Source organism: Leucoraja erinacea, chromosome 32 (assembly GCF_028641065.1).
Source record: "Leucoraja erinacea ecotype New England chromosome 32, Leri_hhj_1, whole genome shotgun sequence".
Lineage (NCBI taxonomy): Eukaryota > Metazoa > Chordata > Chondrichthyes > Rajiformes > Rajidae > Leucoraja > Leucoraja erinaceus.
In genome coordinates, this window is record NC_073408.1 from 5,053,395 (window position 1) to 5,071,220 (window position 17,826).

Below are 17,826 nucleotides of genomic sequence, written 5' to 3' on the forward strand. Positions count from 1 at the left end.
AGTGGTTCGGATGAGTTTCTAGCAGTGATTAGGCTGGTTCAGCACGTTGTTACTCTTTGCAGACAGGGCTGAAGAAAACATCATGTTGCAGCGAGAGTTGTCACAACTCCGAACTAGATTTAGGTTTATTGTTGTCATATTCCGAGGTACAGTGAAAAACTTTGTTCTGTGTGCCATCCAAACATATCTGATATACCATGTACGTAAATACAATCAAGTGAAACTCAATTACAATAGGTAGAGCAAAGGGGAAGATACAGAGTGCAGAATATAGTTCTTAGCATTGCAGTGCATGAATACCATAGACAAAGTCCAGTGCACACATTAGGGTGGAGGTGAATCGGGCAGTACACTAACTGATGGAGGGACTATTCAGAAGGCTGATAACGGAGGGGAAGAAGCTGTTCCTGAGTCTGGTGGTGCGCACTTTCAAGCTTCTGGACCTACTGCTGATTTATTCGGAATGACCCATTCTACATACTTTTTCAGATTGACTTCAGCTAGATCATTGGACGTGGTGTGCACTTTGATCCATTTAACTGATTTATTTCCCGTACTTGTTATTGTTGTCCTGTCTAACTACTAATTTGATAAAGCACGTCCAGCTGCAATTTATTGTTTATCTTCCTCTCCTTGTTTATCCTGGAATGTCGCTAACTTCAGGATTTAATTCTGAAAATGTATACGAACTTTACTGTAATTTATGTTCTCAACACAACAACTCTGTAGGGGTTGGGGTGAGGGGGGGGGGGGGGGGGGGGGGGGGGGCTCGGGGTGGGGGTTGTGTTTCATCATTGACAGTGCCAGAACTGCAAACTTTACACTTTTCTTCTGTGACTTTGGAATCAAGAACCAGGGGAAATAGGTTTACCGTGAGAGAGAAAGCATTTAATGGGAACCTGAGGGGCAGCATCTTTTTCAATCAGAGGGTGGTGGGTATAAGGAACGAGCTGCCAGAGGAGATAGTTGAGGCAAGTCCTATATTAATGTTTAAACAACATTTGGATAGGTACATGGATAGGAATGTTTAGGCCGGATATGGGCCAAATGTGGGGAGATGAGACTCATGTAGATGGCATGGGAAAGCTGTGCTGAAGGACCTGTTTTCATGCTGTTCGACTGTGATTCTAATGTTGAAAACCTTATTCGGCACTCGTATCTTTCTTTCCCTTTATTCTACCCATTGTACTTGAGTTTGGCTTGATTGCAGTTTTGACTGGTATAATCTGATCAAATTGGGTAGCATGCAATACAAAACGTTTTACTGTACCTCAGTACCTGTGATGGACTGGGCAGTAGCAACAGTAAAGATTGATGGCAAGACTGCAGGATGTAGTGGAAGAAGGTAAGATCAGTAGGATAATTGGAGTAGGATCGGTAGGATAATATGTTCTACGTCAGACTCAACGACACTGTTCATGAAAGTAGCCCATTAGACTACATTAACCTTCTTTAGACTGAAGAAAGATCTCAACCTGAAATGCGTGTCAAGTCTGTAGAAAGGTCCTGACCAGAAACATCATCTGTCTAACCTTCCACGGATGCTGCTTGACCTGCTGAGTTGTTCCAGCACATTGCTTTTTGCTCAGGATTCCAGCTTCTGCAGTTTCTTGTATCTCTGCCTTCCATACATTAAATAATGGCATCTGTCGCTTTTTATATCTCCTCTTATCACTTACCAACCTCCTGTTTCTACTACCACTTTCCTCCCTCCCCCATAGGCTCCATCTGCCCCATTTCAATGATGCAGCAAAATGTCCAACGAGATCTCTGGTGCCCAGCCACCGATTCTGTGTCACCCAATTTGCAACTTCATTCATCCAGAATGAAAATATCCCTTTATATCGCTTGTGTGTTGTTCTGTCTCCACCGGTTGTGTTTCATCACTGACATTAACTGAATGGTGAAGAACTCTCTAGTCCTTGTATTCAGAGAGTAACTCAAATTTCACTTAATTGGTACATGTGACAATAAACTGACCTTGAAACCTTGAATATTCTAAAATATCAGAGAGGCACACGAAATTGCAGATGCTGGAATTTGAGCAAAACTACAAACTGCTGGAGGAGCTTGGGTCAGAGAACATCTGTGGAGAGCTTTGACAGATGATGTTTCGGATCGGGACTCGTCTTCAGTCTAAACTGGAAACACTTGGACAGTCAGGTAGCATCCGTAGAAAGGGAAATGGATAAACATTCAGATCCTAAAATGTTAACTCTCTGTTTCCATAGATGCTCTTGACCAGCTGTATGTTTCCAGCATTCTTTCTATTTCAGATTTTAAAGTTTCATTGAGATTCAGATTAGTTTGTCATATACAAAAGGGAGCAATTAAATTATTTGTTCAGCCGCCCTACTAGTCATATGCCTTGTATATTAAAATAGTTGCATGTTAACCTTGCATTCCTCCCACATTCTTTATCACACTCATCCATGTCAGCTCAGCCTGCTGGTCTAATTTAGTTTTCCTTTTACATGTGATTGCACTTTTCCTAACAATACATCAACTATCTGTCCCTATTCCCAGCCAAATTTGTTTAACCTAAAGCAGCAGCAAACTCCCTCACAAGAATATTATAGCCATCCTAGTTCATATGTAACAAACCATCCTTGACATGTCCTGTCTTTCCCAGAAAAGGTCCCAGTCATCGAGAAATCCAAAGCTTTCCCTCCTATACCATCCCTGAAAGAAAAATAACTGTTATTACAGCTCTGAAACTCTCTGCCCCCCAGTCTCCATTGCCACAGTTGTTTGTATAATGTGATTTTCTATAGCGCAAGGTTTCTGAGGATCACGACCATTGAATTGTAGGAGAACCTCCTGTATTGCGATGTTCCTTGTTGTTTGTGTTCCGTCAGCTCTACTACGTGAGTTCGCCTGAGCCCGGCCGTCACCCAAATTACATGTACATCAATCCTGTGTGTTATTCTGCTCCTGACCACCCACCGACCGGGCATCTCTCCCTGGTGGTCTCGAGGCCACACATGCTCTCCCCTCTGTTGCCATGGCGCCTGACCCTGTGCCATGGTGCTGGACCCCGTTACCATGGCGTTGTTTCCCCCCGTTGCCATGGTGACCTCCCCCATAGCCATGGCGCTGGACCTCATCTCCCCGTTGCCATGGCGCTGGATCCCGTTGCCATGGCGCTGGATCCCGTTGCCATGGCGCTGAACCTCATCCCCCCCCGTTGCCATGAGCCTGGATCCCCGTTGCCATGGCGCTGAATCCCCGTTGCCATGGCGCTGGACCCCCGTTGCCATGGCGCTGGACCCCCGTTGCCATGGCGCTGGACCCCCGTTGCCATGGCGCTGGACCCCCGTTGCCATGGAGCTGGACCCCCGCTGCCATGGAGCTGGACCCCCGTTGCTGTGGCGCTGAACCTCATCTCCCCGTTGCCATGGTGCTGGACCCCCGTTGCCATGGAGCTGGACCCCCCGTTGCCATGGCGCTGGACCCCCGTTGCCATGGCGCTGGACCCCCGTTGCCATGGCGCTGGTCCCCCGTTGCCATGGCGCTGAATCCCCGTTGCCATGGCGCTGGACCCCAGTTGCCATGGCGCTGGACCCCCGTTGCCATGGCGCTGGACCCCCCTTGCCATGGAGCTGGACCCCCCGTTGCCATGGAGCTGGACCCCCGTTGCCATGGAGCTGGACCCCCCGTTGCCATGGTGCTGGACCCCCGTTGCCATGGTGCTGGACCCCCGTTGCCATGGTGCTGGACCCCCGTTGCCATGACGCTGGACCCCCGTTGCCATGGTGCTGGACCGCTGTTGCCATGGAGCTGGACCCCCGTTGCCGTGTCGCTGAACTTCATCTCCCCGTTGCCATGGAGCTGGACCCCCGTTGCCATGGAGCTGGACCCCCGTTGCCATGGTGCTGGACCCCCGTTGCCATGACGCTGGACCCCGTTGCCATGGAGCTGGACCCCCGTTGCCATGGTGCTGGACTCCCGTTGCCATGACGCTGGACCCCGTTGCCATGACACTGCGCGAGCGGAGTGCGCATGCCCAGTGACGGGCGGGTTGAAGATGGCGGGCGGGGTGTCGCTGCTGCCGCCGCTCTGCATCGTGCTGGCCCACGGTAAGTGAGGGCAACTACAGGACCGGACAGGACAGGACAGGGCCGGACCGGGCCGGGCCGGGCTTTCACGGTGACTGTGGCCACGGTCGGGGACGGGGACGGGGAAAGGGGAATTGCTCTGTATTTGGTGCTTCGCTCCGGAGCGCGGATCTTTGCGCCGTTACTTAGCCCCGCTGTAGTCCGAGCTGTCTTCCCCGCCTTCCCCTCGCTGAGAATTTGTGCAGCCACAACTTATGTTAAATTTCACTCTAAACCTTGTACCCTTTACAATGCCCCCGAATAAGGGTCTCCACCCGAAACGTCACTCATTCCTTCTCTCCGGAGATGCTGCCTGTCCCGCTGAGTTAGTTACTCCAGTATTTTGTGACTGTCCCTATTACACAGTCTGCCCTCGCACTCCGGGCGGACTGCGTACAGGTTGTTGCATTTTAAAGGGTGCAGAGTTTAAAGTATAACTTAACACAATTTATTGCAATCTTATTCCAGCGCAAGCAGCTTAACATAACTCGTTGCAAAGTTTGACACAAAAAGCTGGAGTAACTCAGTGGGACAGGAATGGATGAAGATTCAGGTCGAGACCCGTCACCCATTCCTTCTCCCCAGAGATGCTGCCTGTCCCGCTGAGTTACTCCAGCATTTTGTGTCTATCTTCAGTTTAAATCAGCATCTGCAGTTCCTTCCTACATATTTCGTTGCAAAGTTATTCTTGTTCAAGCAGTAAGGGTAAATCTACTTAACAAATGTTGTAGGAACTCGTTGTCAAACCAGTTGATGTGATGACATTGAGTGATTTACTCATAGTGTTGTGATGTTGAAGGGTGTCTGTCGTTCAGCTGCAGTTAAGTGTTGTGGATGCTGTCAAACTGCTGGTGAAATGTTGGAATAGGTACATTGGCACCCAGGTATGTAGTTGCCGTGCTTAGACGTAACATAATCATTTTTGGATGCATTTCTGGATGGAAACTGGCTGCTGCTGGCTGAGGGCCAGTTGTCGTTGAAGCAAATTTAACCTCTGCATATTCTCAATGAGGTTAGAGTCATAGAGTAATACTGTGTGGAAACAGGCCCATCGGCCCACCTTGCCCACCACGACCAACATGTCCCAGCTACGCTAGTCCCACCTGCCTGTGTTTGGCCCATATCCCTCCATCCTGTTCTATCCATGTACCTGTCTAACTGTTTCTTAAATGCTGGGATAGTCCTTACCTCAAGTACGAGAGTAGACTGTATAAGACTTTGAATCTGTGGAATTCTCTGCCCAGAAGGCAGTGGAGGCCAATTCACTGGATGTTTTCAAGAGAGAGATAGATATAGCTCTTTGGGCTAATGGAATCAAGGGATATGGGCAGAAAGCAGGAGTAGGATACTGATTTTGGATGATCAGCCATAATCATATTGAATGGCGGTGCTGGCTCGAAGGGCCGCATGGCCTACTCCTACACCTATTATCGATGTTTCTAAGATGCTGCATTTTGCAAACGGAAACTCATTGTGCAATGAGTTGCCTGTTTTCTGAGCTTGTAATCTTAAATGCCTATCGGCTGGGGAGCTTTCTTGATGCAAGGGTCATTTGTGCTGCCGAGAAGAAAACTGAAAATGTTTGAATTTCAATGAAGTAAATCTCAATTTAAATGTAGTAATCTTAAATTACTTTTGTGGTTTTATGAATTGTCCGTATCAGTGGAACTGTCACAAACTTTGTCACAGTGCATTGTCACAATTTTTTTTTGCTGCTTTTTATTCAGATTAAAAAATATATAAACTTAAAGTGCGTGTGACGCCTACAATTAGGGATCTTAAAGTACCAAAAGGGGTGCCGCCCTGGCTTTGACTTTTAATTCCTCAATATTTATAGTTCACTTATCTTTCCTTGCAAAACACCCTTTCATATGTTTCCTGTTTTATGTCTCCTCTGTACTACTATTTCTTTTAACTATACTGTTTATACATAGAAATCTGCTGTTCAATTTCAGTTTGATCTCTGATACCATTTGCTCGAGAGTCAGATAAAGCTCTGATTTGAAATGTGCGCCATAATATGTCCATATATGACCGAGATTTCCTAATACTGCGAGTAGAATTTCAGTGTAAACAGTTCTCATGTGTGGGGATACTCAGCAGGTCAAGCAGCATGTGCAGAGAAAAAGCTAACCTGAAATGTTCATTCTGACATTACAAATTATCCTTCTGTATTATAATTTCATCTTATTATTCTTATTATCTGAGATTTCAATTGTGAACAGTGACTTTATCTACTTGATCAAAGACTGCTGTCTCTGTCGTGGACATTGGATTTTTTTCTCTGTAACGATGCTAAAATGATGAAAAACTACTGTATTTTCTAAAGTCTGGTGTTTTTCCATTTGCCTGTTGTATTTGTGGATTGCAGTAATGTATGGTATTATCTGATTTAATTGGATTGCATGCTTTTCACAGTATCTCAGTATATCTGACAATAATAAACCAATGCCAATATATTCATAGATGCTACAAAAGTGATTAACAGATGTGAATGACTTGGCTAGGATTGATCATAAGCATTCTGCATCATGGAATCTCACAACATCCACACTGATCAGCAGACACCATTTGGTATTTTTTCAGCCTTTTATGCCTAAGGAATTCAAAACGTACATTTCGACACTTCTTAAATGCCATCAGCAACCTAGCTTCTAGTACTATCTGGAGCAGAATGTATATTGGAGGGTGCTTATCATATCATCTTTAAATCTCCTCCCTACCCCCTCCCAGAACCCTCTTCCTTCCCTTAAATCGAGGTCCTCTGGTTTTAGCTACCTCTGAAAGGGGAAATGTTTCCTGCAATCTACTCTATGTATATTCCTCATAATTTTAAATATCTCTATCATGTCCCATTTTTAACCTCCTCTGCTCCAGACCTAGCTTCTCCAATCACTCCTCATAACTGATCTCCTCCATCCCAGGCAATGTCCTGGTGAATCTCCTCTCTGGAGCTGCCACATCTTTCCTATGGGACAGTGACCTGGACTGCATGCAGCACTCTGACTGAGGTTTGACTAAGGTTTTTTGGAGTTGGAGCAAAACCTCACTACTTCTGAATCCAGTGCCCCAATTATGTCCAATAACCCAAATGCTTTCCTAACTACGTTATCTACCTGTGTTACCTCTTTCAATGATCTATGGACTTGTACACCAAAGCCTTTTAGTTCCTCAATAATACTCCTAAAGACCCAACCATTCACAATGTATGTTCTAGCCTCATTTGGCATAATCTCCATTTACCTTTTTTTTCAGTTCATTTCCCCAACACATCCGTATCTTTCTGCAGCTTAAGACTGCTTCCACGGTATCAACAACTCTACCGATTTTTGACATCCGTGAACTTACAGTTTTTGCCGCCTAATTCCATATTCATGTTTATTATAAATAGCACTGATCCTTCTGGACACCACTAGCAGAGGCAAACACAACCCTCTACCATCACTCGTGGGCTTCTAATGCCAAGCCAACTTTAGATCCAGTTTGCCAACTTGTCCTACATCCCATGAGCTGTAATCTTTTGAGCCAGCCTCCCATGTGGGACCTTGTCACTGGTCTTACTGAAGCCCAATCTACGTATTGAATCTTCACATTTATCTTCAACCTTTCTGTCAGTGATTTTCCATGACCCGTTGTAGCATTCCTAATTTCTTTTAGCTGCTTCCCTACACTTTTTTTAATATTCTTGACAGCTTCCCTCTTCATTAATCCCTGATGCTTGACACGTGTTTCCTTTTTTCTTTTATCCGCCCTCAATATCCCTCGACATCTCTATTGTTCCTTATACCTTTTGCTCTTAAAGGAAAGTGCTGGCCTTGAACTCTTCTACATGTTCTTCTTTGAATGGTTCCCATCATGCAGATGTAGACTTCCTGCAAGCCCATGCAGCAAATCTATCTTTGTCAGAGCCTCCTTAATGTTAACGAAACTAGTCCATCCCTATCCTTTTCCATTACCACTTTATAATATACAAGAGTTCTAGTCGCTATCTCCAAAATGTTCCAACACAGACACTCCCTCCATTTCAGTAATTGCATTCCCAAGATAAGGTGCAGTAATGCTCCTTCCCTTGTTGGTCCATCCACATTCTGCATCAATAAGCTTCTCTGAACGTGTCTCAATAATTCTGTCCCCTTTGAGCTTTAACAACGTCAATCCCAGTTAATATTCTGGAAAATGAAAATTTCCAATATGGTGGCCCTACTTTTAATGTAACTCTGTTTGCCTACATACATTCTTCTGCCACCTGTTGATACCTGTAGCAAAATGATAACACTCTTTTAGTTTCAAATCTCTGCCTGTGTGGCCTCGTTGAGGAGCTTTCTCGGATATCATCTCTCAAAACTGAGGTAATGCAATGCTTTATGAACCTCCTGCCATTTTTATCTTGTTGTCTTGCCTAAAAATTCTGTACCCTGTGGTATTGAGTTGCTGGTCCTATCTGCCCTGTAGCCATGTCTTAGTGATGGCAATAATGTTGTTAAATGTGCCGTTTCTTAATAGTTGTTAACTCTTATGATGATTGATAATCTTTTTTGATGAATAATATGTGCCCAAATAAGAAATTGAACTTTCTGTGGTTATGGAATTCCCACCATCAGCCACAAAGGAAAGGCAATACAAAACATGCAAGCAGTTCCCAACATCCTTAATTGGCATCATTGTGGCAGGAAGTCAATTGCATTCAGTTTGTGTAAACTATCGTCATTGGGATTAAAGGAAACACTGATGAAAGATGCGCCGTTATTTGTTTTGCACGGTATTGATGACTTTTTGAGATCTTCAAATGCAGACAGTTATTTTGCTGATTGGGATCTTGGTCTGGCCATTCATTTAACCCATTCAGTGGTAAGGCACAACTACCTGATTTGTTGTAAGCTGCATGCAGAAAAATTGATTGAAGTTTATATCTCATTCGTAATTTGGAGGCAGTTATTTAAAGCTCTGGAGAGTAGGGACATATTTATGCAGATGGTGATAAATAGCTAATTCTTTACCTCGGTGTGTTATAGGGGCTAGACCATTAGGCAGATTTTCAGAGTAAGTAGGTAAAGTTTCAAAAGATCAGGAAATTGAGGACTGGCACAGAAGAACACAAAGCCTGGAGCCGATCAGCCATGATTATATTGAATGACGGCACAAGCCTGGAGGGCGGTGTGGCTCATTCCTGTTTTCTTATATTTCTGTGAACAAATAATTCACCGACCTTTGTGTTGTTTGTGTGAAATATTGTTTTTAATAATTCATAACTGTAAAGTAACATCATTTGTTTCAATGGTCTGTTTATTTATGTGAACATCACAGTTTTCAGAATCTACAATAAGAAAAATCATATGTGCTTCCAGCATTACTGAAGTAATCTACACTGACAATTCTAATTTAGTTTAGTTAGCTTAGAGATACAGTGCGGAAACAGGCCCTTCGGCCTTCCGAGTACACACCAACCAGTGATCCCCGCACATCAATGCTATCCTACACAGACATCAGGGACAATTTATATTCATACCAAGCAAATTAGCCCTCAAACCTGTACGTCTTTGGAGTGTGGGAAGGAATCGGAGAAAATCCACGCAAGTCACCCATCTGACCCATATAAATTCACTGAGAAAAGCAAAGGTACAGCCCCCTTAGTCAGGATTGAACCCGGGACTCTGGCACTGTAAGCGCTGCAAGGCAGTACCGCTGTACCGTCCACCCTCGCCACCATGTTCAGTAATAGCCAACAGAAAATCATAAATTTTTGATGTTATGATGAAGTGTTTTTGTAAAGATGCAGTTGTAAAGTGGGACCTCTGATGCTTCACCTCAGCACATCCTGCATTCACATAATTAATGGATCACTGTAAGAGAGGTGGTGCATTCAGGCTAAAAATGCTTCAACTAAAACCCTGTAGTTTATTTCTGTCCCACTTAATACTCTCCCACAGAACAACAATAATCCTGATTAAAGTAGTTAACATTAAAACAGTCCCAAGTGAGTGCACTTAAAGCTTAATGGGATGTTGCAATTCATCGAAGATGTCCATGTGTAATTTTGTGTAATTCATAATGACTGAAAACAAGATTATTTTATTTTGTGTGGTGGTGGGCAGCAACCTGGAAGGATTAAAATTATAGATTTGAGTGCTGTTACTTTGCAATTTGATTTAATCATTTTGCACATAGATATCTTTGTGCCTGGAAAATATTTTCTTCATGAAGGGAATGTAGAGAAATCCATGCACAGCTTGTGTATATTAGACACTAGTTATGTGACAGCATCTCAATGGACAAAGTGGTCTTTGTTCTCAGAACAAGGCACTGATCATGCTGCTAATTCCTCAACAAACAACTTTTTTATTTTGAACAATAATAGCTTGTAAGAAAGCAAGATCACAACTAGATGAGTACAAATAACCCATACTTTTAGATCTGACCCATATAAATTCACTGAGAAAAGTAAAGGTTCCCATCATTTTTTTTTGCATATTCTCAAAAATTATATAAATCGTGCTTCGGATTGCAACATTTCATAGAGCCATAGAAACAGTGGTTGATATACTGGGTTAAAGAACTAACAGGTTCATACCCCATTGCAGCAGTTGTTTATTTTTAATCAGGGTAATGCACTTGGTAGAGATTTTGCAGCATTTCCAGCAACCCAAGTTCAATCCTGACCGCCGATGCCAACTGTGTGGAGTTTGCATGTTCTTGAAAGTTCTGCCCTCTTTCACTGCTCCCCCTCTTAATTTCTCCTGCTCTCCAGCTCTATGACCATTGTCTGCTTTGATCTGTCCTTTTCACACCTTACATGCACTTTGTACCCTTCCATATCTCTGGTTTCCCTCTCTCTGACACCACCCATTCCTTCTCTCCAGAGATGCTGCCTGTCCCACTGAGTTACTCCAGCATTTTGTGTCTATGTTAAGTCTTTAACATTGTTAAAGATTGTTACATACACATCCCATTAGAAGTAATTAGCCCAGTGAAGGAAAGCAGTTTTTAACACGGGTTACATGCCCTTCACATGCAACTTTTGTTGGAGGCAAAAGATTGCTGCCACAACTGTTTTCATGTGTCCAGATGGTGATCAGAATTGCGTACATTTCCACCATGGATTACATAACTGATCCTGTGAGCTCCAGAGGACAAATGAGAACATGAAGAAAGAATCGGGAGGCAAAAAACCTTTGTAAGAGGATATTTCAGGAGAAGGGGAAGAAGAAGGTGCTCTAATTCAAAACATTTTCCCTGCCTACCCCAATTGCTCAGGGAACCACATTACAAAACATCAATCTATTCGTGAAGAAGAGTCTCCACGTGAAACATCACCCAATCCTTCTCTCCAGAGAAGCTGCCTGTCCCGCTGAGTTACTCCAGCATTTTGTGTCAAACTGTTCGAGAGGATATGTTAAGAAAATGTAGCTTGGGCGCCTTGTAAGAGTCTCAGCAACAATGTCATGTAATTGCTCATTCAGACTCGCAGGCGATTAAATCTGCTATCTTGAGTGCTAACGGTGAAATCAGTGTGCTACACGTATTAGTGCTGCATGAGGAGGCTGCTGAGAGACTTCAGGGATTTAGGCAACCTAATGGAATGGACAAGAGTAGATGTAATGTAGGGGAAAAAAATTAGGTCATCACTTTGGTATTAAATTTAAAAAACAGAGTATTTTTTAAGTGGTGACACATTGAAAAGCATTTGTATTTGGAGGGACATGAATGTCCTTCTACACCAATCTCAAAGCTAACACGTTTCAGCAAGTAATTAGGAAGGCATACAGTACACTTGCCTTATTCCTGGAGGAATGGAGTACAAGAGTAGAGGTGTAACTCCACACCATCTGGAGCATTGTGTATAGGTCTGGTCTCTGTATACGATGAAGGATATACTGTGCTAATTCGAGAGTGCAGTAAATGTTGCCCAGATTGATTCTGGGGATTATGGTTTAGTCTTGATCAGAGAGATTAGCAGCCTAAGGATGTTTTCTCGAGTTTAGAAAAATGAAAATTAAGGACTCAGCATTGAAATGGGCAAAATTCTAAGCAAATTGAGGAATACGAGTCCATGAAGGAAATTGGTGCTGAGGGAAAATATCATCCGTATTCTTATTGAATAGTGGAACAGGCGTATGAGGCAAAATAATGTCCTTCTGCTTCTATTCCTTGTGATCCTTTGTTCTAAAGTATGCTTCATTAAAACCAGGGCAACAGATGCAGATCCTCTTTGTTATACCATCTGAGTGCAGATTTTTAAGGGGGGAATAAATTTGTGAATCAGGAAGAAATATTTGGTATTGGAAAGCAATCTAATTTGCAATGTTAAGTTTTAACATTGCAAATCATTGTGGATCATTTATATTCTGGATGCTAACCCTTGATTTATAATATGTGAACTAAAATTTGTGCCATCAAAATTTAGATTTAGTTACAGTCGATGAGATGTTTATATTATTTATATTAGAGTTTATATGATAGTTTTGTTTATATTAAAAATTGCATTACAGATTTTCTCAGTGAAGAAATAATGACTGACTTTATAGTATTTGGTGTATGGGACTCCTCAGTTGTGGAAGACATGACTACAGTAATGGAGTTTTTTAACGTATTTTTCAAGACTGAAAAGTTAGTTACCAAAATACAAGCATCTTGAGAAATTACACTATAGGGTAACAGTTAGTTAATTCAAAGGACATTCAGTTTACATGTAATCTCCTTGCAATAATTAGAAATGTTGTCTTCAGGAATGCATCTGCTGATGCACAATGGGAGGCCACAAATGCAATTTGCTTTGGAAACTGACAAGTCAAATCTCTCCTTTTGACACTTGCAAAATACTTACCTAACAATGTTAATATACACTGATACCTTAGGTACATCAAACATAACCAGGCCATTCCAACTCTGATACAGAGAAACTACAGATGGGGAGAGCAGTCTGATTGATCCTCTTGAAATAGTTTCCTCCTGATTTACAGACTGTTCTCAGGAACGGAACCTTGTGTAATCTGGGGACTGCCTGCATGTATACAGGATGATACAATCATAGAAAATGGGAGCATCAGTAGGTATTGGCCTCAACTCCAGTATCCTGCCTGTTCTCCAGAACCCTAGATATGTATTTTATTCAAAAATCTTTAAATAAAAGAAAAACACCTGGCAGATAAGTGAAAATGCTGGAATCATCAGACTGTAATATCCATAAGAGTTTCTATGTTAGAATGAGAACACCTCATATTATGTAGGAAGGAACTGCAGATGCTGGTTTAAATCGAAGATAGACACAAAAAGCTGGAGTAACTCAGTGGGTCAGCCAACAACTCTGGAGAAAAGGAATGTGACGTTTTGGGTCAAGACCCTTCTTTTGAAGATCCAAGTCTCGATCCAAAACGTCACCCATTCCTTTTCTCTAGAGATGCTGTCTGAGCCGCGTGTGTCTTCTTTGTGTCATACCCCTTATATTCTCTTGAGTATGGAAGAAATGACCCATGCTGCTTGATCTCTCCTTTTAGGGCAAAGTCCCCCATTCCCCCTCCATTTCAGGAATCAAATTTATGTTTGGCTTTTACAGTGAGTTCTAGGGTGGGGACACAACTAAGAAACTGACAAATCATGTTGAGTCATTTGTTTTTCAATTATTTTTAGGTTTTTTTGTAAATAGAGCCAAGATTTAATAATCAAAACAGATCCATTGTACTTGGTGTGAATTTCTTCAAACTTTTGCACAATCAGCACAGCTGCAACAGGGAGATACAAATCCCAGCAGTTCCTGTACAGGCTATATCCTGGCTTTGTGCGCAGGATAATAGAGAGTCTGTCTCAGCCAAAAATTAATTCATGATTGATATACAAAGTCTGATCCTGCATTTAATATTGTTCAACGCTGAAGCTGTTTTTCTTTTGCATCCCATTTTCCTGATGTAACCATCCTTTCAAGCTTGTAAAACGCAGATTTGTTGAGCGTGATTGGACAGGAAAATGTGAAGTAATTTACTTGCCCCCTTTACTGACGTAAAGTTTGTATGAACCTTTGAAAAATTACTTGAAACTTAATGGGACAGCAAAGTGGTAAACAAAGATTTGAAAAATACGCTGCTGATGCTGGAAATCTAAAATAAAAACAGAAAATGCTGGAAGTACTCGGCAAGTCAGGTACATCTGTGGAACAAAGCGACATCTATGTTTCAGTTTGCACAATCCTTCGAATGAAATTTTGGCTGTTTCTCTTCCCACAGATGCTGCCTGACCTGCATTTTTTTCCAGTGTTTTTTTAGGTAATTAGTAAATTAATTCATTTTGAAATAAAATTATAGACAATCGATGGGAGATAGCAATTCAGGTAACATTTATTCATTCCATTCCTCTTGAGTTTCGGTGGACATTGCCTTCTATGAAGTGGGAAATCTATCATTGATAGGAAAGAATACAGGATGCGTCCATCCTTGAGGTAGTAAAATGTCAGGATTTGATTGAATCATGAAAAAAACAGAACTGCAGATACTGGTTAATACACAAAACAACACAAAATGCTGGAGAAACTCAGAAGGATCTTGACCCGAAACGCCTCTTATCCATCTTCTCCAGAGATGCCGGCTGACCTCCTGAGTTACTCCAGCACTTTGTGTCCTTTTAATTGAATCATGTTTAATTCCAATAATAAGAAATAACTTTGAAAAGTCATTATTTTTTTAAATTCCTCCACGTGGATAGGGCATGAATAGGCAGGAAAAGTGTGGGCTTATTACTGTTTAATGTTGAGTTTTGATAGGCAGCTGGATGTTTTGCTACAGTCAAAGAAATAGAACAGGCATTAGTCAACTGTGGATGCCGGGGGGTGGAGGGAGGGAGACTGTTGCAGCCCTCTTGAGGGAGAAAGATAATTCATGGCCTCTAGAGATATTAAGGCCCAAGCTGCATTATGTGGAGAAATTGATCAGGATGAGTTTTGCTTTTAATTTCATCGTGACTACACTGGAGAACGTGAAAGGAGAATTATAATTGTGGATAATGCAAAAAGCTGGTGTATCTCAGTGGGACAGGCAGCATCTCTGGAGAGAAGGAACGGGTGACGTTTCAGATCGAGACCCTTCTTCAGCCTAGTCTGTAATTGTATTTTTTAATTAAAGTTTAACTCATTTATATAGTGCTGTAGAATGGGGTTAGCAGTCACATGGGTCAAAAACACTGGGATGTGCCTATGCTCAAGGCAAGTGTTAAAACATTGGTCTGAAGCAATTGATAATGATGAGAATTTTATGAATCTGGTGAGGATATCACGGATTGTGATTTGGTGTTGTTTGTGTTTGTTGGTTACTTGTTAGTGCAATGAAATTGACTGGATGAGGTCATAAGGGATGGGAGAAGAATTAGACCATTTGGCCCATCAAGTCTACTCTTCCATTCAGTAATGGCTGATCTATCTTTCCCTCCTAACCCCATTCTCCTGCCTTCTCCCCATAACCTCTGACACTTGTACTAATCAAAAATTAGGCTTGATAAGGCATCTTCTCCCAGCTCGGTGAAGCTGAATGGTTAGTATCAAGCCTAATTCTTGATTAGTAAAGGGTGAATGGCCAGGGTGTCAGGCATCCTTGATAATACTTCCATCTGTAAAAGACTGAGGTATGTTCAGCATTCTCTGTGGGGTCAGGAGGTTCTTGTGTATCTGGACCAGATCCAATGACTATTTGTCCCTGGGAATGGTGACTCCAGTCGGATGTTGTGTACTTTAAACCAAGGTCGCAGAATAACCTAAAGTACTCTAACGGAAGCCAAGGTGAACACAACAAGCTGGAGTAACTCAGCGGGTCAGACAGCTTCTCTGGAGAAAAGGAACAGGTGACGTTTCTAGTCGAGACACTTCTTCAGACTCAACCCGAAACGTCACCTATTCCTTTTCTCCAGAGATGCTGTCTGAGCCGCTGAGTTACTCCACCTTTGTGTCTATCTTCGGTTTAAACCAGCATTTGCAGATCCTTCTTAGACAAAGCCAAGGTTGTGGCTCCCTCTCCATTTAAAGCTTGGAAACATTTAAAAACAATTTTTAAACATCCTTGATTGAATATATTTTTTAAACTTCATAATATCTAATGGTTAAAAATATCTTGGCAATAAAGTGAATAACAATTATAATGTTGACATAATGTGAAATACTACTTTTCCCTCAATTCCAAGTCAGAATTTCCCATTCAAGATTCCAAGCTAATGCCTGGTCTGCTTGGCTTAGGATCACAGAGGTGGTTTCCTCAGCTTGTTTAGGCACTGCTGTTGCCTGCACGTTGTGTCCACCAGTGGAACAAAGTGGCAGATGTACGAGCATCTGTTACTCAGCTTAGCCCAGACTTACTTACCCAGGAGCAGCTGATTGCTTTTGTTTCCCTTCACAACCATTAGTACAATCCAATCAAATATCCAAGATAATCAAAGTAAAACTGTTTTGGAATTTGTTTGCTACTGATTCAGGATGGGTTTAGGAACTCTAAGGACCACATTTAGAGTGTTTTCTGGCATTTACCTTTGCTTGCTGGGTTTTGTAAACTGCCAACAATCATTGAAATTAATCATTAGATGCTGGATGGTTTCTGCTTATAACGACAAACAATCATAGAATTTTTTAATTTTAAGGGGAAAAAAAGTACTTCAATAGTCTTAGTGTTTAAGAAGGAACTGCAGATGCTGGAAAATCAAAGGCACACAAAAATGCTGGAGAAACTCAGCGGGTGCAGCAGCATCTATGGAGCGAAGGAAATAGGCAACGTTTCTGGCCGAAACGTTGCCGATTTCCTTCGCTCCATAGATGCTGCTGCACCCGCTGAGTTTCTCCAGCATTTTTGTGTACCTTCAATAGTCTTAGTTTAGTTTATGTTTAGTTTGGAGGTACAAGGTGGAAATGGGCCCTTTGGCCCACTGAGTCAGCGATGATCAGCAATCATCCGTGCTCTAGTCTATCCTACACACTAGGGACAATGTACAGAAACTAATTAACCTATAAACCTGCACATCTTTGGGATGTGGGAGGAAACGCCTGGAGGAAACCTACGCGGTCACAAGGAATATATCCAAATTCCATACAGACAGCACCCATTGTCAGAATTGAACCTGGTCCCTGTAAGGCAGCAACTCTGCTGCTGTGGAGCCTTTTATTGAAAATTGTTTCTATTATGTTAATAATTAGAAGGAAAATTGTCTCTTTATTAAAAGTAGATACTATGATCACAAATATTTTGATGTAATAATGCAAATAACTAAGAAATCATGATGTAAGGAGATCTACCTTCCTTTCAAACACCCAAGCTGTAGATTTTATCACAGTAGAAGCCGGAATATCAATTTCAAAAAGCACGTAGCTTTTAGGGTACATTTCCAACCCTTGTGTTAATGGCGAGAAAAATATTGAGCAATTTGTGCCTGATTTTATATAGTATTCTTATTCCCTACTGATTAACATAGATATTCAGGAAGTCTTTGATAAAGATTCGTAAGGAAAGGCAGCTGCAGAAGTTGAACATCTAAATCATACGAAGGGAAGGAAGTAGCAGGAAGGAAACTGTGATTCTCATTAAGATGATTGGGTTGAGGCATTTATTAAGTGGAGTGCCTGAGGGATACACGCTGGAGTGCCATTTCCACTCGCAGAATTACAAGAAATGGAAGCAGATGTAGGCAATTTGGCTCCTCGTGTCTGTTTCTGCCATTCAATATTATCCACTTCTGGCAAACCTTTTACATCACTGCCATTTCCCTACATTGA

General features: G+C 42.1%; 1 protein-coding gene across 1 annotated transcript in view; it reads left to right on the plus strand.

The window, feature by feature from the left end:
• The first annotated feature begins 3,954 nt into the window (after nt 1–3,954).
• The window catches only part of jam3b (junctional adhesion molecule 3b), a 39,419-nt gene continuing 25,547 nt past the window's right edge, over nt 3,955–17,826 (plus strand). Inside the window, exon 1 of the mRNA XM_055660621.1 lies at nt 3,955–4,079. Within this exon, the coding sequence (XP_055516596.1) occupies nt 4,028–4,079 (52 nt within the window). The 5' untranslated portion in view covers nt 3,955–4,027. The remainder of the gene's footprint in view (nt 4,080–17,826) is intronic.